The sequence below is a fragment of the Anabrus simplex genome, chromosome 1, assembly GCF_040414725.1.
Source record: "Anabrus simplex isolate iqAnaSimp1 chromosome 1, ASM4041472v1, whole genome shotgun sequence".
Taxonomy (NCBI): Eukaryota; Metazoa; Arthropoda; class Insecta; order Orthoptera; family Tettigoniidae; genus Anabrus; species Anabrus simplex.
Window position 1 is genome coordinate 1,763,499,230 of NC_090265.1, and position 23,281 is coordinate 1,763,522,510.

Sequence of the window (23,281 nt, forward strand, 5' to 3'; positions counted from 1 at the left end):
AGGAATGGTGGAAAGATCGAGTAAGGTGGAGGGCTTTGGTACACTACTCTACCCAGAGAGAATCTGGAAAAGGGAATAGATGAAGAAGAATAAATTATATACAGGTTTTTACATTAACTAAACTCATATAAATATCCATATACAAGAAATGTTTCATGACATAACCTCACAAATAATGCGATCGTAAACTAATGATACTAATAAGTGGATGTAATCACAAGTAGTAGTAATAATAATAATAATAATAATAATAATAATAATAATAATAATAATAATAATTCAAGTTTGATATATGCATTATTTACCCATGGGTGACAGAATATTGTTTTCAAGTTATATCAGTTTATCACACTTGCATCAAAGTCTTCGATATTCTGCTAAAACAATGGTGAGAATACATACTTAATATTTCTAATTCTATGGACTTAGCAGTGTAGTTAGTGAGTGCGATACTTTGAACATTTTCAAGTGACTAAAATCTTGTGTATCAGAACTTACAATTCTAACATTATTAAACTATTAAACTGTGCATCGATATTTAGAGTTTTCACTAGTAACTTTCTTAACTTGACAGTGCTAGTCTTTGTGGGAAATAGTTTCACATTACTTGTGAACTTAGGACATCGTGTGAACAAAACCAATTTTCACTATTCAGAGATTGAGTTAACATATTATTCCACATCTTTAAACAAAATCTTGCAAATGAACGGAACTAATTTTACACAATAGTTTGCATTATAACAGTGTTGTATATAAATGTAAGGGTGTGTGTGAACGGGACTAATTTCACATGTTAGGCATTTTACTTCTAACACCCACCTGAAGTGATTGTCATTTAATTCAGTGTGAATAATATTCCTATGGCATCTAGCAGTGTTCATTTCAATGAATAAACTCTCCAAATAAACGTAAATAGAATCAACTTGATCTTGAAATCCTGGAGGACCTGACGAGCGTTTGCGTCCTCAATTTTCCAAACATTTAGAGCACTAATTATTTGCTTTTTTGTGCTTAATTTTATAAGTGCAAGTGATATTAGGAAGTGTGCAATTTGATTCCATTAACATCCAGCTGCAAATATTTTGTTTTTCGTTTCAAGTCAGAAAGTAGTCCAGTTCACTTGAAAGAATTGTCTCGTGTTTGATTCCATTGACACACAACACAAAAAATGAACATTTCTTTAATCCCTTCATGAGAACAGTGAAAATATAAATTACACCTCCTTACTTGTCCATCCTACAAGTACAGGGGACTTACACATGTGCTTGGTCCATTATTCCACGTGAGCGAAACTTGCAACTTGAACTAAGAGACCTTCCACAACATCTGGAACTTCAAGACCGTCCAGGACAGCCGTCGAGGGATTGGTATGTGGTTCCGTGGTGCCGAGAGGTGTTCCATGGTGAGGAAGGGAGGATCAGCGGTTCGATGCGAGACATCATCAGCAGCAGGACAGAAGTACATCATGCCTAACTAATCTCCAACTGTACTGAGACAATATAATCTTGAATTTGTTTAATAAATCAGCAGTTTAAAATAGACATGAACTTCATTCGAAGTAAAAACCCTCTCGCTCTCTGTACCCGCTCCAATTTAATGTACCGGACACGCCTTGCGTTCATCTTATGCTCTTGTGGCACGAAGTAAGTGTACTGTATTTCCTGGTACAAAATATATATACGATGCAAGCTATTGCTCAAGTATTGATGCAAAACTCATTCACTGTCATACAAACAGTGCACAATGATATTAACTCTTACAGTGCCAAGATGCCGATGCATTGGCACTTACATTCTGTACAAAAAATGCCAGGATGCCGATTCGATCAGCACCCTCTTATAGGTGGTGTAGTTATGCAGTAAGGCACTAGATTGTTCCATAAATCAAATAGTAAGAAGGTAGAATGTTTGTAATTCCCTTTTATGTTCTTAGATGGCACTGACATAGCTTCATTTTTGCTAGTTTACTCGCCCATTGCGAGCGTGTGGTCTGTGAGCACTTGACGTCTATGATCCAATATGGCAGCCTCCTTGTTTGTTTATGTCTGCATGTTGTGATTTGTTTTCAATAATTTTACATTCTAATTGATGTATATGAGTTATTTATAATAATGTATTAAGTTTATTATTATTTTTACTGTACTTAAAGTAACTTAGCAATTTATTTAGGTTGTAGAAGGTTGTAAATAGTACATTTATCACAACAAAGCATGTCATCAAGTAGGCCTATTTCAGGACAAGAAATTGAGGAACTGTTGGATCGCTTTGAAGATGTAAGCGACTCTAATTTTAGTGACAGTGATGATTATGTTTCTGAGCCTTCAGATAGTGCACCAGAGAGTGATGGAGCTGTGCCATTGGCTAATGAGCTTGCAACAGCTCCTGCAATGTCAAAGAGTGATAGTGACAGTGCTAATGGAAATGATAGTGACAGTGCTAAAGAAAATGACAGTGACAGTGAATTAGATGATTCTTGGAATGAATGCATATTCCCAGAAAGTAATATTGTCCATCCCCACCAATTTTATGAAATCCCAGGCTCAAAACATGTGCCTCAACCTGATGCTCCACCCACAGAATATTTCAATCTGTTCTTTACAATTTCATTCCTGACACTATTAGTAACAGAGACTAACAGATATGCTTCACAAACTATAAAGAAATTTCAGAACAAACTTTCACCTGCATAAAGGGCATCCAGCTGGCACAACACTACAGTTGAACAAATGAAAGCTTTCTTGGCTTGCATACTGAACATGGACTGTGAACAAAAAACCTACAATAGCTAGTTACTGGTCCGCTTCATTCTCCCAAAGTTCACCTTGGTTTAGCCACATGTTTGCCAGAAACAGATTTCAGCTTCTGTTGAAATTTTTTCATGTTTCAGACAACAGAGGCCTTGCTGCCCCTAATGAAGCAAATTATGATCCCTGTGGAAAATTCCAGCCTGTTGTAGACCATGCCAATTGAGTTTCAAGGTACCATTTCACTCCACATCAGCAACTATCTGTTGATGAAAGTTTGGTGGGGACGAAGAATCACACAACACTAATGCAATACCTGCCAAATAAACATCACCACAGGTGGGGCATAAAACTATGGATGATATGTGATTCAGTAGTGAATTACTGCTTAGGATTTTATGTGTACAGAAAATGCGCAAAATGTCAAAAAGATAAAGACAATATTGCAAAGCATGGTTTAGGGTACTGTGTGGTATTGCACCTGTTCACTATAGGGAATTATTTACAGAAAGCATACCATGTGTTTGTTCACAATTTCTTTATGTCAGTGCCATTGGTGAAGGTTTTTTATAAAATGGGGACATTCATAAAAGTTACTGTACGTCGAAACAGAAAAGGACTGCCTCAGTATTTGAAACAAAAGTTTGGTGTTGGGGATAGAAAATACTTCAGGTCTGGGCCTGTGTTAGCTATAGGCTATAGGGAAAAGAAGAGTCAGAGGAATCCTGTCCTTCTATTGACTAGTGAAGTTAGGGCTGCTGATAAAACTTTCACAAGTAAACACTATGGTCAGCAAAAAGAAATTACAAAACAAGAGGTGGTATGTAATTATAATAAATACATGGGGGGGGAGGGGGGTTGATACTAGCGATATGATGTACACATACCTTGATGAGAGAAAAACTGTAAAATATTGGAAGAAGGTAACTTTCAACATTATTGCAAGGATGGTGTTAAATAGTTACATCCTATACAAGGAAAATTTTGGAGGAGCTCGACACCCCATGTGAAGACTGACCTATACAGTGTCAATCATTGAGACTTTAGGAAGTGAATGGCTTGAACATAAGCAGTCTGGTGGGGTTTCACCTGGCAGTGTGAGTGATGTAAATGGAAGTACCAGTACTTCTACTAAAGTGCGAAAACTTCCTGAAAAAAGGGAGTCTAACTGTTGCGTGTGTAGTACTAAATCAAAAAGGCGTAGGTCAAGAACAGTGTGTTGCAAATGTAGAAAAGGCCTGCATCTAGATTGTGCTCCAAAACGTAAGGGCAATATGATCACATGAAATTTATCATTAAGTTCTGGTGGGGGATTTTGTAATAAATTAGGCTGTTTACATTCTTCATTTTCTTATGGATATTAATTGATTTTGTATGTTTTTCTTATCTCCTGAACTGTTCAGGAGTAACTAATAATGCTAGTAGGCACAGTTTTCTCAAATGATCAGTTACTCTCCTAAATTTGTAAAATATCCAATCATTGACAGGTTGGTGTCTTTCCCTCCACATGTTCCATGTTTTTGGAAATTAATTCATTAATTGGAAAGTAGGCCTACTTTAACCCTTTCCACTCAAATTATTTGTACGTCCTGATTTCTCCCAACTCGCATTTATTTCTGTCAGCATTCTCCATATTTTAAAACCTGGTGTTAAGTACTGGTTGTAACAATAATACAGGAAGAAACTCACAAATTAATGAATGTATGGTATTTACATGACACAAAATCATGTTTTTCACTTTCTTAACGGTATGTCTTTAGTGTGTGGAAGCGTTCAAAGCAAATGCTTGGATGGAGCCCTGGTTACTTATCCAACCAGTCTGCACTAAATTAATCTTGCATTTTTGCCTTACTGTTCATCCCCATGTTGATAATTGTACCAATAAATGCCTTCAGCTCTTCTAATGTCACAGCTTTCCAAGAAAACCAGATAGATCTCTTCAGAAGTGGAGTATTTTGCTGTAATTTATATTTCGGCAAATTTGTTTGTCTCATGGACAACAGAGGTTATCAACTGATCAGTAAAAAATAGCTACCAGTACTCTAGTTCTATTTTAAGTCTATTGCCACAATTTATGAATGCACTGACTAATCTGTAAGGACATTTGGGTAATCCTGCATCACCCGTTCTCCGCGATCTCCAAGGTATGTTTGAAGTCAGCACTGTATCACTGGGACCGGGACGAGTCAAAATACTATCGCCGCCTCCATGATTTCTTGCGACGCTGATATCAATATCGCCATTTGAATCACTAATAGATATATCTCTTTCATTGCCAGATTCAAAATTTTCATCATTTTCATGGTCACTATAAAAACAATCAGCCGAAATAGACGCAAGAATCTCAGCTTCAGTCAGACTGTGCGCCGCCATGTTGCTTCACGCGACTGCTTTCCATTGTCAAGGAAACTGAGCAATTTTGCCAAGCAAAGAGAAACTAAAACACACCTATTTGGTTTCTTTCAGTTTCCAGAAGGGACCAGCACTTACGAAACGAAGTACAAAAGACCTGGCATTCCAGGTAACCTAGCAACGAGCGGCGAAACATTGTGTCGATTCAGGGTCGACACACGAGCTATAATGCTGAGTGACGGCTGTCGACGGGGACACACGAGCGGAAAGGGTTAACAATATAAATTGGTATATATGATCCCAGATAAGAACCAAGATTAATTATCTTCACTTAGTTTGGATTTAGTGTACAATGTGCTAATTGATTTCAAATTATTTTTTCCTTTTTTTTAATAACAAAATAATTATATTATTGTGCACAGTATTTCATGATTTTTTCATTTGAAATGCAAATCACATTTTTGTATTCCTTGGAGTATATTAAGCTCACATACCAAATTTTACCTCCATATCTTTTTAACAGACGTTTATTCATTTTTTATACAGTAATGCAAAATCCATTGAAACATGCTTGGCATTCTATGCATATGATGGCCTATTATGGGTTGGCATCCAAAGGGTTAACATACTAGACATGGGAGTGAGTGTACTGGAAGTGTTCATGCTTCAATGACATGCTTAAGTTAAACTGATGAGGAAATATTACATTACCTGGTGTGAAGACCTTGAGTAGTAAAACACACACAAATACAGATACTACAATTGCAACACCAGCGATGATGGAAGGTAATATCTGAGATGGCAGATCTGAAAATAAGATTATATGTAAGGAGACCAAATTCACTAAACAAACATTTTGATTTGCTGAGATTTGGTGACTGAGTGAAATTCAACAACTGTATCTTCAGTCATACTAGTTTTCATACTCACCTATCCGTACCTTAGCTGAAATGGACTTATCAGCAAATGTTTTGTTGATATTTATAGGCTGGACTGTAAATAAGTAACTTCCTGAAGAATATACAGTAAAGTCCTTAGACATTTGTGTTGAAGCATGATATGCCGGAACTTCCACAGATTTCACAACCTCTCCAGTATCAGCATCCGTCATACTCAATACATAGGACTCAACTTCAAAGAACTTTGGTGCACTCTGCCAATGAACTATTAACGTAGGAATATTTGTAGTATCAACATATGTAAAACATTCCCATTTCTCAAAAAATGTACCATCACCTGAAAAAAAAAAAAAAATATATATATACTAGGATTTAATACATCCTCAACATTAAATTCATATAGAAAACAAAACAGTTTAAAATGAAGATCACATGAAATCAAACTCCGAATACACCATCGTAAAACCTGTTGCACTCTATACTGTAGTACCGTATTGCTAACCAACCATAAAGGAGGCACAACACTGATTAAGCACCACAGAGACAAAGATGTTGACATATCCAGCCAGTCTCAATCAATCAATCAATCAATCAATCAATCAATCAATCAATCAATCAATCAATCAATCAATCAATCAATCAATCAATCAATCAATCAATCAATCACCACTGATCTGCATTTAGGGCAGTCGCCAAGGTGGCAGATTCCCCATCTGTTTTTTAGCTAGTTTTTTCTTAAATAACTGCAAAGAATTTGCATATTTACTGAACATCTCCCTTGGTAAATTATTCCAGTCCCTAACTCCTCTTCCTATAAATAAATATTTTCCCCAATTTGTTGTCTTGAATTCCAACTTTATTTTCATATTGTAATCTTTCCTACTTTGATATAGATGTAGATTCCCTTAGGGAACCTGAAATATTTTTTCCGAATGAGTAAATTTATAATACCAATATTGTTGGTCCATTACTGGACATTATAAATTTTCCAGCTAACTCATTCCTGGTTGCCAGCATTTCCCCCCAGTGTGCTTGATGATATATCATAAGTAACTTCCAGAATAAGTAACTTCATCATCTCGCCAGGCAGGCATCAATTTTCGATAATGAGACAAAGTCTCTCATAGTGCATTGGCACTGCCGGTGGCTCCAAGTAGCCTACACGGTGGCCTCCATGGTATGCACTAGCCATGCGTCTTGGTGGGTGTTCTATTTGCCAACTAATGAGCTTTCCTACTTTTACAAACACCACCCAAACTTATTCGTCTACTAATGTCATTTCATGCCATCTCTCCATTGACAGCTCGGAACATACCACTTATGATATAGATGAGGATTCCCATAGGGAACCTGATATATTTGTCCCGAATGAGTAAATTTATAATATCAATATAGTTGGTCCGTTATTGGACATTAGCACACATAGTGTAGGCTAAAATTTAATGAGATATTAGAAAAATCAAATCCTTTATTTGATCTATTAATTCCTATTTTCTATGAAAATAAATTAAGTACTCTAAACCCCCTTCTTTTTCTCCAGTAATCACCCACCATTCCACATCCCTTAGCCTCACCATAGGCTACACTACACCTCCCATCTACAACTCAACTTTATTCTATTTCTTTGCTTTTGCTCTTTCATTTTTTTCATTGATCCATATTGGAAACAAATGAACATCTCAACACTTTCCCATCAAGATTATTCTGTTCACACTTGTTTTAGGTGAACCGAATTCAAGAAGATTCTTCAAGTAATCATATTTTAAGTGTTTCACCTGGTCTTCAGTAAAGAGCATTCTTCAAATTGGAAGAAAACTGAGAGCTTACACAAGACGATGCAATTGGAGTGTTTAACATCCAAATCTTTACTTGTCTTGCACTGAATATCAACAACACATGCTTGCTTCATAAGTTTTATCCATACAGAAGAACTCTATGATTCGAAATTGATAAATTCAAAATCGCCTAATTCGTAGAAGCTCTTGTTCCTGGAAACATGAGGTAGGGTTTTGAATTTTATTTACATTGTTTAATTCAAAATATAGATAATTCGTAATTCAATGAACTAATTTGGTCCCATTACCAAATTTCAGACTTTTAATTCAAAACTGCCTTTACATTTTAAGTAGTAGTATTTTACAGAGTAATTTATGTTCAAAATTTCTCCCCATCAGGAACAAATGTGTCTTCCGGAACATGCAGGGGTAGCTTTCTGCAATTTCACTCACTTTAGTGTGTCTACAGTGAGCTTCATACGTGCTAAGTTCGAGAGAAATTGAAATGATTTTGTATTCAGCGTTTTAAGGAACGTCACGATATCATGTAGCAGGCAGTGTGCGGAGAAATATAATCCGTGAACACTGACGGTGCCGACAGTCAGCGAAAAAGCGTGGCTCATATAATCAATTCGTATGCACCAAAGAATATTGTCAGTGCCGATGAAACTGCACATTTTATTTTTTTTAATGCCGAGCTCAAACGGACTTACGGTTTTGAAGGAGAGATTTCTTTTTTTATAATCTCTTTAAATTCCCCTCTCAGCAACAGTCTTACTTTCCATATCCTTCAGCCCCACCTTAGGCACTCATTCTCCCCCTACTTACTCCTTTGTTTACATTGCCTGCTTCCTACAGCAGGTCAGTGCTTGTTCCCTGCCCGCTCCTTTGTCACATGGGCTGTCTACTACCTCCATCATACATTAGAGGCGGGTCTCATAAATCATTTTTCTCCTTTTTAATTTCTTTTCTGTATGTTTATTCACTCTTAATTCTGGCTATCATTTCCAGATTTACTTCTTTGCCTGAGGTCCTAAGTGAACTTTAAGACATCACATCACGACAAGAAGATCATAACCATAAATTCTGTTATTACAGGGTATGTAATTTGATGTTATAATGATTCCTGCAACATTTTCTTTGTCTGTTATACATATGTTTTAGTTACCATATAATCTGTTAAATTTATTTGGCAGAAGACAATGTGGAATTCCAGTCTGCTTTTATCTCCATTTTAAAGGAACATATAATTCTGTTTTCAAAGTCACAGTTACCGGATAAGAAGCACAAGAAAACAAATGCAATAAATGCAGTTCAGTGTTAACTTCTTGCTAAATTTAACTTAAATATTTCCGTCCAACAACTATTGGTAAAAATTATAAAACATAAATACAAGACTGAAATATAAAGTAGAATTAAAGCGTACTGGAAACAGACGCATATCGTCAAAATAATGGGAGAAGCGGCTGATAAATCTGATGCAGGAGGAGAATAACCCTTCCATCGGCCATCTGAAGGTAGGAAATCATAGCCTGAAAATTACAACATTAATAAATTGAGGAAAATTACATAATGCAAATAACAAGAATAATTATGATGAAAACAATATACTGACAATTGAATCTAATGCAGGACCGGATGAGTTACCCATACGGTTAAGGGCACGCAGCTGTGAGCTTGAATCCAGGAAATAGTGGCTTCGATCTCCACTGTCGGCAGCCCCGAAGATGGTTTTCTGTGGTTTCCCATTTGCACACTAGGCAAATGATGGGGTTGTACATTAATTAAGGCCACGGCTGCCCCCTTCCTACTCCTACGCCATTCCTATCCCATCGTCACCGTAAGACCCACCTGTGTCGGCACAATGTAAAGCAAACTGTAAGATCTGCATAAGTTGTCATACCTTTGACTTCCAACAGAGGCAAACATCAGAGTTCCTCCAAATTCGGGATTCATAGACAGAGTCAGGCCATGATACATCTACACTGGTTGAAACCATTCGTTCCATTTCAAGTGGCCTGTACATTAATGTTAAGGACACATTTCTATAAATGTACTCATTCCCATGAACATTTGGCTTCTGAATTTGTACATGAGTACAGCCTACAGTTCTGACAGCACAAGGCAAGCTAAAACATTCTTGCCACTTAGCGCACGCTTCCTGCTTTTATGCAACATTTGTTAGAATTTTATCTAATAATCTGCTTTCATTTCTGTTCATGTCAAAACCTGTGAAAATGTTTTTGACACAGTGCTCCAAGATTTCTTCACCAACTCAACTCTGAAACCCAGGGTCACCTACATAACGCAATAAGATTTACATTTTTTCTTTATTTGTTAGTGCACCAACTCTTGTTTCTTTGGAGTGCACAAGGAAATGCTCCACTAACCATTCAGCATGGTCCTTGAAAATCCACAGTCTGTTTCCAGTCATCTGACCGGGTCAAATAGAATGAAATGAATGAAGCCCCCATCTAGAGGCGAGGAGAGGAATCGTGCCAGGTGCCGAAGCCTGTCGCACTCCTCTCGGGCAATGATATGATATGATATGATATGATATGATATGATATATGATATGATATGATATAGGAGAGAGTTGCTGGAATGAAAGATGACAGCAAAAACTGGAGTACCCGGAGAAAAACCTGTCCCGCCTCAGCTTTGGCGGGCACAAAACTCACATGGAGTGGCCGAGATTTGAACCACGGAACCTGAAGTTGAAAGGCCGGCGCGCTGCCGCCTGAGCCATGGAGGCTCTTCAGCATGCTCCTTACTGGACCTATATAACACTCTGTAATCAAGTTGAGATGATTCTCTGCAAAGTTTACATAATTTACATAATTTTCTTTTCCGATTAACCACCACTATAACCTCTGCCATGCCATTGAACTTGACACTATCATTTGGAGTCACCTACTGAATTAGCTCAAGGAAACATGAGCAGGCGCTTATCAGAAAGAGTGCTACTCGAGCGACTGGAGTGTGTGCTCAAGGTCACAGGTCTGCTGTGACTGCTACCGACAGGCGGTTTTTAATCACCCCATTGTGAGTGCTTGCTCTAAACTCGCGAGTGAAGAGTGCATGCTCATTTTTATTCACACCACCCATTATTGATGACGATCGACAGGTGACAGTATCAGAATCGCAGAAAAAGTCGGAATCAGTTATGGGAGCTGTCAAGCAATCATCACAAATGACCTGCAGTTCTGTAAAGTGTGTTCCTGATAGGTCCCTCACCTTTTGACCGAAAATCTCAAGTTGAGATGTTTGGAGGTCTGTCAATGGCTTACAGCAAGGTTTGCGGAAGAAGGTGATGCATTATTGAGCTGGATCGTCACCTACGATGAAACATGGGTCCACCACTACACTCCCGAATCCAACAAACCAGTAAGGAATGGCAGGAGAAAGGGGAGGCAGCACCAGTGAAAGCCAAGGCTCACCTGTCAGCTGGCAAGGTTCTTGCAACTGCTTTTTTTTTTTACTGGCGAGGCATTTTGCTAATTGAGTTATTGAACAAGCAGCAGACAATCAATGCTGCTTACTACCATGAGCTGTTGAGCAAGGCAACGGTTGCATATCGCTGCAAAAGACGAGACCAACCAATTCGACAGGTCATCCTCCACGACAATGCGCTGCCTCATACTGCAACTCTGTCTCCAAACTACAGGAAATGCACTGGACTACATGTGATCATCCTCCTTACAGCCTGGACTTACCGCCCTGCAATTTCCATTTGTTTGGACCGCTTAAAGAAGCTCTAGGAGGGCAACAATTTGACGACGACGAGAGTGCGGAAGACTTTGTGCGCAACTGGCTGGTGACACGACCCTGTTTTTTTACGATGAGGGCATCCCATACACTGGGACAAATTCATGTCCAAAGCAGGAAACTATGTGGAAAAATAAAATGTAATTGCCTTGTGTTTTTCAATACATGAATTTAAATAAAAAATAAAATCCTGTTTATATTTGATCACCCTTCGTACGGTCCCAAGCTGTCAGTGGAGAGATGACGTGGAATGACGTTAGTAGACAATAAGTCTGAGGGGTGTTTTTCAAAGTGGGAAAGATCACAATATGAAGATAAGGTTGGAATTCGAGAGGACAAATTGGGACAATATTCGTTTGTAGGAAGAGGAGTTAGCGATTGGAATAATTTACGCAGTGAGATGTTCAATAAATTTCCAAATTCTTTGCAATTATTTAAGACTAGAAAAACAACAGAAAGGGAATCTGTCACCTGGGCGACTGCCCTAAATGCAGATCGGTGGAGATTGATTGATTGAAAGTAGAAACAGCAGTGGTTAGAGCACGTTTGGAGGACAGAGGGAACTCTCCCAAACTGAGTGCTCAATTTCCAGTCGTCTGAAAAACAATCAAGAAGACATCCAAGCGTATTCTGAACAGTCACCTACATAATAATAACAAGGACGGCAGATAAGCAGCTGACGAAGGGCAGCAAGCTAATAGTTCAACTATCACCAGGTTCAAGCTCCTGATTAGTGGAGAATAGGGAACCTATGATTCTAGTGATGAATTGAGGAACTACATAGAATCAAGCTTTACAAATGAAATATTAAACTTTTCTTGTTTAATTTCTTTAGGAAAGGAGCCAAAAAATGTATTAAACAAGTGGAAAAGGATGCTGACATAGGAAAAGGTGCACAGAAAAGGTACTAGCATTGAGAAAAGGTGCAAAAAGGTGCAACAAAACACAGTTAGGGGTGTTCATTTTATGTTTCTTTTGCAAGACAAGCTTATTTGGGCATTTTAATAGCAAAAAAGAATTCAGGTGCAACACCTAGCTCTATTTATAACCTAAATTCCAAACCCTATTTCCCTTAACTGAAACGCCAAGCTTGGTAAAATTATATCCATTTGTTTCCATTACATATCCACAAAGACGCACACGAGATGCTGTCAGTTGGTATAATACTTTTATTTACAGATATTCACAAATTAATACACACACATAACCTTAATCACTGTTGTCAAAACCAAAACATTCACATCACAAACCGCCATTTAAAGACAACTGCCAACTGCTGCACATCGAGATGACAACAATGAAACACAAATAAAACAGATGACTGCTTACAAGCATGTCGCACATGTGGTTACAAGTAAAACCTTGCTACATCAAAACTACAATAACTTCCAAATAATAACTTTCTACAACTAACTTCATCATCAAGATCACCTCTTTATATAGGTACCTGGCCAGGCATCTAGAAAGTTACCTTACATAAATAGCTACCTTCTTCAATATTCTAGACTGTCCAATACATAGATTACAATGTATAGAATATTCTCAATTGTTCTCCTGCATTACCATTCTGTTACAGTGTGTTTCACAATTATGGATTACAATTTATACACCCCCCCCCCATGGCACTACACCCCTTGAAGGGCCTTGGCCTATCAAGCGACTGTTGCTCAGCCCGAAGTCCTGCAGATTACGAGGTGCTGTGTGGTCAGCACGACGAATCCTCTCGGCCGTTACTCCTGGCTTTCTAGACTGACGCCGCCATCTCACCGTCAGATAGCTTCTTAATTATAATCATGTAGGCTGAATGGACCTCGAACCAGCCCTCATGTCCAGGTAAAAATCCCTGATCTGGCCAGGAATCGAACCCGGGGCCTCTGGGTAAGAGGCAGCCACGCTACCCCTACACCACGGGGCCGGCTCAATTTATATATACAGGTAAGAATAAATTACATAATATTAATTTACAGGTATTTACATTAACTGAACTCATAAGAATATTTATGTACTGCACGGTTCATGACATAACCTCACTAACAACGCGATCTTATTAATAATAATACAAATACCTTCATGACATAACCTCACACACAATACAATCATTCGACTACGTAAATAATGAAACACTTCACAGCTATACATATAAGTAATAACAAAACAGGAAAAGCTGAAAATCTATTTCTGACTTTTGCTAGCCACTATGAGATAAATCAAAGTATGAGACTAAATATGCGAAGTTTATGAAGAAAGACAAATTTACATATTTAGAGATGATACAATGTCTCAATATACATTTATGATCTTAAAATGAATGAAAACCTACAACCTGTTTCCCAGTCATTGACTGGGTCAGGGATGTAATGAATATTTTTTACTATGGGCTTTACGTCGCACCGACACAGATAGGTCTTATGACGACGATGGGATAGGAAAGGCCTAGGAGTTGGAAGGAAGCGGCCGTGGCCTTAATTAAGGTACAGCCCCAGCATTTGCCTGGTGTGAAAATGGGAAACCACGGAAAACCATTTTCAGGGCTGCCGATAGTGGGATTCGAACCTACTATCTCCCGGATGCAAGCTTCACAGCCGCGCGCCTCTACGCGCACGGCCAACTCGCCCGGTGTAATGAATATATACAGGCTATTAGTACAATGGGGTCGCCACTCCCAAGGTGATTTATTGATGACTGATAGATGCTATGAAATGAGAATGGAGAGTGTTGCTGGTGAAAAACCTGTTCCGCCTCCGCTCTGCCCAGCACAAATCTCACATGGAGTGACCGGGATTTGAACCACGGTATCCAGCGATGAGAGGCCGACGCGCTGCCGTCTGAGCCACGGAGGCTCCTTTATAATCTTAGAATATGATACCTTGAATAGTTTGTTATTAAAGAAAACATTTAGGCCTACCGGTACTAAGTTCACAGGATAAAGATCATATGTTGCATGTACCTAGTAGTTTCCTCTCTTAAAAGTTAGCTACCTATAAACTATGAAACTTGGTTTCTTATGTCTGCAGATGTATCTAATTATATATTTACTGAACAAATCGACGACTTCCCACAATTACAGGTTGCCACAATGAACAAAGTATAGGATACAGAAATTTTTATCATATAGAATATAGCAGTAATATGTTTGTTTCAACTGTGGAAGTCCAAACAAATGAGATCTGATAATGAAGCCTTTAAAAGACAATTATGTCAGTTTGTCTTGTACTGCCTGTCATAGACAAACTGTAGACTTCATGTACATGGAAGTTTTTACTGCAGAGTTCTTCTGCAATCATTGATCTTATCTTGTGGTGACACGAGTTTCTCAGTACTTCGCCGTAGGGGCAAGAACCCAGAACGTGAGCCAGAGTTTCTTTCGCTCTGTCCTAAGCTCTGCCCAGTTCATACTGCAGAAACATTTGATGACTGATGGTTGATTTATTTATTTACTAGCATGTACCCGCAGCGTCACTCGCGTTTATTAATTCAACAGCTAGATGTTTTTTTTAAAACCATTTATTTCAAAATAGATTTAAAACATTTATTAACACACATCATTTTTTACATAAATTGCATTAATTTTATTTTTAAAAATATTGCAACTCCAATGCTTAAGATGTACTGGGTTGGTGGATGGTACTATGCCATACTTTAGAGTTGCGACCTTTACCAGCATATCTGTCTTACGTTTTTGAAATATTACCTGTGCATACGCATATGTAAATATTACTCCGGCCTCTTAATTCTAAGTATCGGGTCGCAAGTCACACAAAGATTCCAAACTGGAATTGTATTCATGAGCATAAGTTCTAACATATGGCATATAATCATTTCTCAGGGTAAAACTCGCTTCATTGTTCCTAAATGCATTAAATAAATCGCGGATTCCGTTGAAGAGTCGCCATCCGTTGAAATATTTATAATATATCCTTATATTAAAAGAATTTATCAGATCCTCACCTAATATTAAGCGTAAGCTAGCTCAATAATTCCGTATGCTATCCTACTACTACCTACTTAAGGATTATAAATGCAAAAATCAAATCTATATACAATTTATTAGCATGCTAATGTATAATTACAATGAATCATATATATTCATTGGCAATAAGGAAAGGAAAATCGTAATATTTTAAGTATCATCCTCAAAGTGCTTGGATTCCGGAATAAACATATTTGAAGAACGTTCAAATCTTCAATACACTTGCTTACATAATTGATAATAACCAAATTATACCATATCTTCCATGATTAAATTCGTATGAGGGGACAAATAGGGATCAGACCTTTATTAAATCAAGGAGGAGTGGAATATCTTTCATTTAATGTTGTTTGGAATTTTCTTTGGGGCATAAGTTAAGTTTTATTTTGGTTTTCGGTCTATTTGACCAACAATTTAAATATATACGTTTGGCTTCTTGTTAGTGACTTTCCACGTTACGAGATAAGCATTAGCATTTTTAATTATGGGTTCAAAACACCCATACAGTTACCAAAAATTCCTATCATAACCCAAATGAATAGATTAATTCAGTACATCACCATCTGTACAACATAAACCAACTAAATCTAGTACGGAGTGCCATAGATTTGACGGTACGTCATTCTAATCTGCGAAAATCGTGCCATACAGTGCAAGTCATGTGCTAAAATATTTACATACTCCCAAATATTTCTTCGCTGTGCCATAGTTTCGATAAAGCAGACCGTACTTCGTGTAAGCGCTAACATGCTGACTTTCAAATACGTAAATGTGCGAGATTTCATTCTACTCCTAAAGATATATATATCGTAATACGTAACAAACACGTAACCTCACCATATCCTCTTCCGAAAGTTTCAACGAAACAAAAACAGCATGGATCGAAACGTGCATTCAACTCAACATGGCCTATATTCATTATTTGCAGTGCTAACCCAAATCTAAATATATTACGTAACACAGGAATCCGCATTCTAACTATCTATCCCATTCTTCAATAACGAACAGAAGCATGTTTCCTCATTCTACATATAACATGCCACATTAACATTTCATTTCCTCTGTAAATATATATATCTTCATATTTAAAATATATCATCACTCAATTCCACTAAAATAACCCCTGTGTTACGGACGCAGTATTCAATAACCTGACTATTCTTTATACACTGCAACTTCGTAATATCACACACTTCTTTACCATATTATTATCATACTGGCCATGGTTGGTATACATATTGACCTGAATTTCTAGGTTACGTCTTATATCTCGCTTATATTTATACATCCACAACTAGTTAAACGCTTCACGGTCTATACGTATTAATTGGCACAAAACATGTATAAATACTCAGTCAGATCTAGTTACCAATAACCTTAACATTATCACATTAGCATTGCAGTTATATAGCACAAAATAGCACTTTTCATCGGCTAATAAATCGCATTTATATTCATATATCTTCTCATTGGCACTTGATCTCTTATATCTAGCACTCCTGTACACCTATAAATATTTTTCATTAATTGATTTGAAATTCATTACGATGCAACTCGTAATACTTATCTCGTAACTGGATTTCTGCTGGCTCTCAGCTGGACTACGGCATCATGGAACAGGCAATCGCTGCGATCCGAAGACTACGTCATCTGCGGCTTCATCTTGGGTCTTGGCTTGAGCTAATCAGACTTGAGCAAAACATTTCCTCTGTTTAAGCTGAGTCCATGTCACCAGTCATCATGCAATCATAAAAGAACAAAAACATGGTAGAGTACATAGTATACTGGTGAAAAATAATAGGCAATTCAATTCCCAATACTTGTTGTTGGAAACTCGTGTTAGACGAAAATATTCTTTTCTTTAAATTTATAATGTTCTCTAATTTGGCCTATTCCTTGTTCTTTCTTTTGCTTAAACAGCTATTGCCTCCCTCCTGGAAACAATAAATTTTGCCGTTATGGTACTACTTTCGGCAACGTGTAATTCAGCTGAAGCTTTCTTTCCCCGATTCTGACTTCAGATCTCACAGTGACGAATATTTCTTTCAAATATACTCCTTTTCCGTATTGTATTCTTGCAGATAGAGTCTTCTATTCCGTTAATATATTAATATTTCCGTATGTGACGTTGAGTTGATCTTTTAATAATCTTATTATAAGCCGTGCAGCTTCCCTTGAACTTGTAGCTTTCATCAGTCACAAAGTAGTCAAGAATCGTTCTCTTTCAAATTTTTCCGTCCGTCATTATTTAACTCTTGAAATTCTTTTCCCTTGCGGCCGGGCGATATCGATTTATTCGATCACTACTCTGTGTACTTGCACCTGAAGTTATTGTCCGCCATCTTTGTCCACTGTATTCATTACATTGACGGCCGCTAATGTAACGTAATGGTACATTTCACCTCCACGTTAACTTTAAATATGTTGGATACAACATATTTAATCCGCTGTTCCATACACTTGTATAATGGACCTTTACGTTACATTATCCTCATTCTTTGTATCTCTTCTCATGTCTGACTTCTTTAAAATTTCTTCCGTATAGTCACTCCTGATCGTTTTTATTCCCATTATTTGTCTGACATTCAATATATGGACCATTTTCTTTCTCAGTGATTTCTAAGGTATTATTTGGCATTAATTTCACTTAAATTTTTGTCATTCGATTTCCTTTCTTTATTGCAGCTGTCATAACTAATTCTTAAAAATCCATGGTTTTCTTCTCGGAAACATCTATCCCTGCACTAGAGTTTTGTGCATTCGGATTCAATCTTCGTTTCGCTGCCTCCATCTTCTTGTATTCCTGGAGTTCTAAGCTCTCCGCACCTTCTGTATCACCTACCACTTCTTTGTCCTTAATCGCTTGTTCCCATTTATCCTTATTGCTTGAATTTTCCCTTAACTCTTGGATATATTTTCTCTTGGCAAATTCTCTACCTCTGAAACTTTGTTCTCTTCTTCCTTCGTAGGGTTGTCTTCTTCGAAAATTATTCCGAGCTCCGTTTCCTGCGTATCTATTATTTGTCCTATAATATGGTACATATCTATCGCTCGTTTGATATGTCCGTCGATTTACATATCCTTTCTGGCATTGGCATTCCTTCGCTTCTTTCTTTCCATCCATTTCCCGGTTTCTAACACCATTCTTAAGTTCTTTCCATCTATTATTCTCCACATTATCCGGCGTTATCACATTTATCGATGCCTCATTCTCTGCATTCCTCATTAACCTGGTTGTGGGATGTGCAGTTGCCATGTCTAGCTGCCTTAGCCGGTCTTCCATTTCTATGGCAGTCTGAACATTTGCTACTGCCAAGTGCCTTTGCACCTCGGGCGGAAATTGCCTCTGGATTGTTTTTATTGCTTCCAATTCGCTTGGTGCGGCGTCCAGATCTTGAAATCGTTGAAATTGGAATGCGAAATAGTCTGAGTATCTTGTTTGCCCATTAAATGCGAATTTTCGGGAGTATAGCTCCATCCTAAGCTGTAATTGTGCCTCTGAACTCCAGTACCTTCGCAAGAATGCTGTTTTAAATTCCTCATAATCATGAAAGCTGTACCTAAATGCTTGGTACCATATGCCAGGGTTAGAATCCAAGTGCTTTTCAACTATTTTTAGCTTTCTTTCATTCGGAATCTGATTAGCCCTAAAATAATCCTCCATTTCCCGAAGAAATTGCTTAGGTGATAAACTTGCGGTATTATCAAAATGTTTTGGTCTATCATCAACTGTCTTAATGATATTTATTACGGCTGGACCTCCACTGCTACAATTCCCGTTTCCAATTATTCCACCGTTAATAACTTGGTTGGAATCCGTCGTCATCGTCGGTGTTGTTTCTCTCTCATTCATTCGAATATCCATATTCCCTAACATACTGGATCCTGTATTTTGGTCATGTATCCTTAATTCCTGTATCTCCTTACGGATAGTCCGCAACTCCCTTTCCGTATTGTTAACTCTACTGTCAACCTCATTCTTATTCCGCTCTACTTCCTCTCGGATTATATCTATTTTATTCGATACTTGTTCTCTCGCCAAGATAAAATTTACTTCTATAGACTTATTTGTATTTCCTATTACCTCATCTAACTTGTTCATCCTCTCTTGATACTGTTCCCATCTCTCTGTGGAATCTAATTTCAAGTTTTCCAAATTCTCCGTCAAACTCCTCATCTCCTTCTCCTTTAGAGTTCGTATAGCCTCTCTACTTTCCTTTAATTCCTTGCTGACCTCATTTATTTTTTTATTAACCTCTTCACTCCTATTTTCCACAATTTCCGTCATTTGATTACGCAGCTCATCGATATCTGTCTTAATTTGCGTGACTTCGCTTCCAAATTTCTCAATTTCCGTTCTTATGACCTCTTTCATTTCTTCCCTCATTTCTTGCTGCCTCTCATTTTGCCTGTTAATCTCTTCTTGCTGCTTTTCCTCCTGCCTAATAATCATTTCTTGAAATCTCTCATTAATCATCTCCTGTAATTTCTCATTTTGCCTTCTTGCCTCCTCCTGTCTTTCTCTTCTTTCTTCCTCATTCCGTTTTCTTGCTTCCTCATTATGTCTTTCTTCCATTTTGTTAATCATTTCTTGGAATTTTTCATTTTGCCTGCTCATTATTTCTTGGAATTTTTCCAAAATTCCCTTTTGATTATCCCTAACTTCCTGTATCGCTTCGTCTCTCTTCCTGACTTCCTCCTCAGTTACCTTTTGGTATCCCTCAAGTTGGGATTTCAACTGGGCTAAATTCGACATCTCAATATTGTTTATAATTCTCTAATGTACCTGTTAAATTCTTTATAAACCTAACTTTCTCTATGTATTCCTTAACTCAACTAATTCAATCTCTAAATATTACTATAACACAGTCTGACAGACTTAATTATACACTTATTCTACTTCTTCTAGTACTTCAACAAATTCTTTCTTAATTAGGAATGTTCACCCAAGACTACTTTAGCTCAACCCAAACCAGCCTGTCCAAGTCACACAAGAATCCAAACATTTAAAATAATAATCATTTTCAATTATGTTTATCCCTTGTTTACTTAGCCTACATACACAATAAATAAAATTAACATTGCATTAATACATTTCCATTATCCTAAGTACCTAACGAAATTTTCTCGGAACAATCTAAATAAATGCATATTCAATTCTTTTCCTACATTATTCCTAGTATAAGAAATCATCCTTCATCGCATGCCATATTTGCATCCGCAATCCATCATGCTTCATCTCATTCTTCCATACAGCCTCATATTTATATTCTAATTCAATGTGCAGCTTTCTTCTTGATCAGGGTATACCATATTATGTTTGCCATCCTCTTTTTCTATTATTTCTCTTCACCGCTATAATCTGACCTCATATATCTTCATGTCATCCATAATCAGTCTTCTCAATATTCCTTTATCGCGATATATTTTCCTCCTCATTCCTCTTTCAGCGGCTCACTTCACGAATAAAAGCTCAGAATATTACAGAATAGCCAGGGTATCTTTTTCAACTTGCTTGAGGCTACGGCATCATATAACCCATGTCCAATCCAATCATCCATATCTCATCCTCAATATCTGCTCCATAGTCAAATTATAAAATTTCTGTACACCCAGAATTCAATTAATCATCCGACCTCTTCAAACTTGCCTCACGGTCGGGACAAAATTTAATAACATTTGGCGACTACGGTACTTTACTCTTCAACTTGCACCACGTATGGGCGGCAATTTAAATATAGTATACGACGATCACGGTACCTTTCTCTTCAACTTGCCCCACTGTTGGGCGCCAATTTAAATATATGCCATACTTTAGAGTTGCGACCTTTACCAGCATATCTGTCTTACGTTTTTGAAATATTACCTGTGCATACGCATATGTAAATATTACTCCGGCCTCTTAATTCTAAGTATCGGGTCGCAAGTCACACAAAGATTCCAAACTGGAATTGTATTCATGAGCATAAGTTCTAACATATGGCATATAATCATTTCTCAGGGTAAAACTCGCTTCATTGTTCCTAAATGCATTAAATAAATCGCGGATTCCGTTGAAGAGTCGCCATCCGTTGAAATATTTATAATATATCCTTATATTAAAAGAATTTATCAGATCCTCACCTAATATTAAGCGTAAGCTAGCTCAATAATTCCGTATGCTATCCTACTACTACCTACTTAAGGATTATAAATGCAAAAATCAAATCTATATACAATTTATTAGCATGCTAATGTATAATTACAATGAATCATATATATTCATTGGCAATAAGGAAAGGAAAATCGTAATATTTTAAGTATCATCCTCAAAGTGCTTGGATTCCGGAATAAACATATTTGAAGAACGTTCAAATCTTCAATACACTTGCTTACATAATTGATAATAACCAAATTATACCATATCTTCCATGATTAAATTCGTATGAGGGGACAAATAGGGATCAGACCTTTATTAAATCAAGGAGGAGTGGAATATCTTTCATTTAATGTTGTTTGGAATTTTCTTTGGGGCATAAGTTAAGTTTTATTTTGGTTTTCGGTCTATTTGACCAACAATTTAAATATATACGTTTGGCTTCTTGTTAGTGACTTTCCACGTTACGAGATAAGCATTAGCATTTTTAATTATGGGTTCAAAACACCCATACAGTTACCAAAAATTCCTATCATAACCCAAATGAATAGATTAATTCAGTACATCACCATCTGTACAACATAAACCAACTAAATCTAGTACGGAGTGCCATAGATTTGACGGTACGTCATTCTAATCTGCGAAAATCGTGCCATACAGTGCAAGTCATGTGCTAAAATATTTACATACTCCCAAATATTTCTTCGCTGTGCCATAGTTTCGATAAAGCAGACCGTACTTCGTGTAAGCGCTAACATGCTGACTTTCAAATACGTAAATGTGCGAGATTTCATTCTACTCCTAAAGATATATATATCGTAATACGTAACAAACACGTAACCTCACCATATCCTCTTCCGAAAGTTTCAACGAAACAAAAACAGCATGGATCGAAACGTGCATTCAACTCAACATGGCCTATATTCATTATTTGCAGTGCTAACCCAAATCTAAATATATTACGTAACACAGGAATCCGCATTCTAACTATCTATCCCATTCTTCAATAACGAACAGAAGCATGTTTCCTCATTCTACATATAACATGCCACATTAACATTTCATTTCCTCTGTAAATATATATATCTTCATATTTAAAATATATCATCACTCAATTTCACTAAAATAACCCCTGTGTTACGGACGCAGTATTCAATAACCTGACTATTCTTTATACACTGCAACTTCGTAATATCACACACTTCTTTACCATATTATTATCATACTGGCCATGGTTGGTATACATATTGACCTGAATTTCTAGGTTACGTCTTATATCTCGCTTATATTTATACATCCACAACTAGTTAAACGCTTCACGGTCTATACGTATTAATTGGCACAAAACATGTATAAATACTCAGTCAGATCTAGTTACCAATAACCTTAACATTATCACATTAGCATTGCAGTTATATAGCACAAAATAGCACTTTTCATCGGCTAATAAATCGCATTTATATTCATATATCTTCTCATTGGCACTTGATCTCTTATATCTAGCACTCCTGTACACCTATAAATATTTTTCATTAATTGATTTGAAATTCATTACGATGCAACTCGTAATACTTATCTCGTAACTGGATTTCTGCTGGCTCTCAGCTGGACTACGGCATCATGGAACAGGCAATCGCT

General features: G+C 37.2%; 1 protein-coding gene across 1 annotated transcript in view; it reads right to left on the minus strand.

Annotated features, from left to right (window-relative positions):
- Positions 1-23,281, minus strand: part of LOC136864409 (uncharacterized) — a 139,999-nt gene that overhangs the window by 34,591 nt on the left and 82,127 nt on the right. Inside the window, exons 5-6 of the mRNA XM_067141368.2 lie at positions 6,026-6,331; positions 5,807-5,902 (exon numbers count right to left, since the gene is read on the minus strand). Of these exons, the coding sequence (XP_066997469.2) occupies positions 5,807-5,902; positions 6,026-6,331 (402 nt within the window). The remainder of the gene's footprint in view (positions 1-5,806; positions 5,903-6,025; positions 6,332-23,281) is intronic.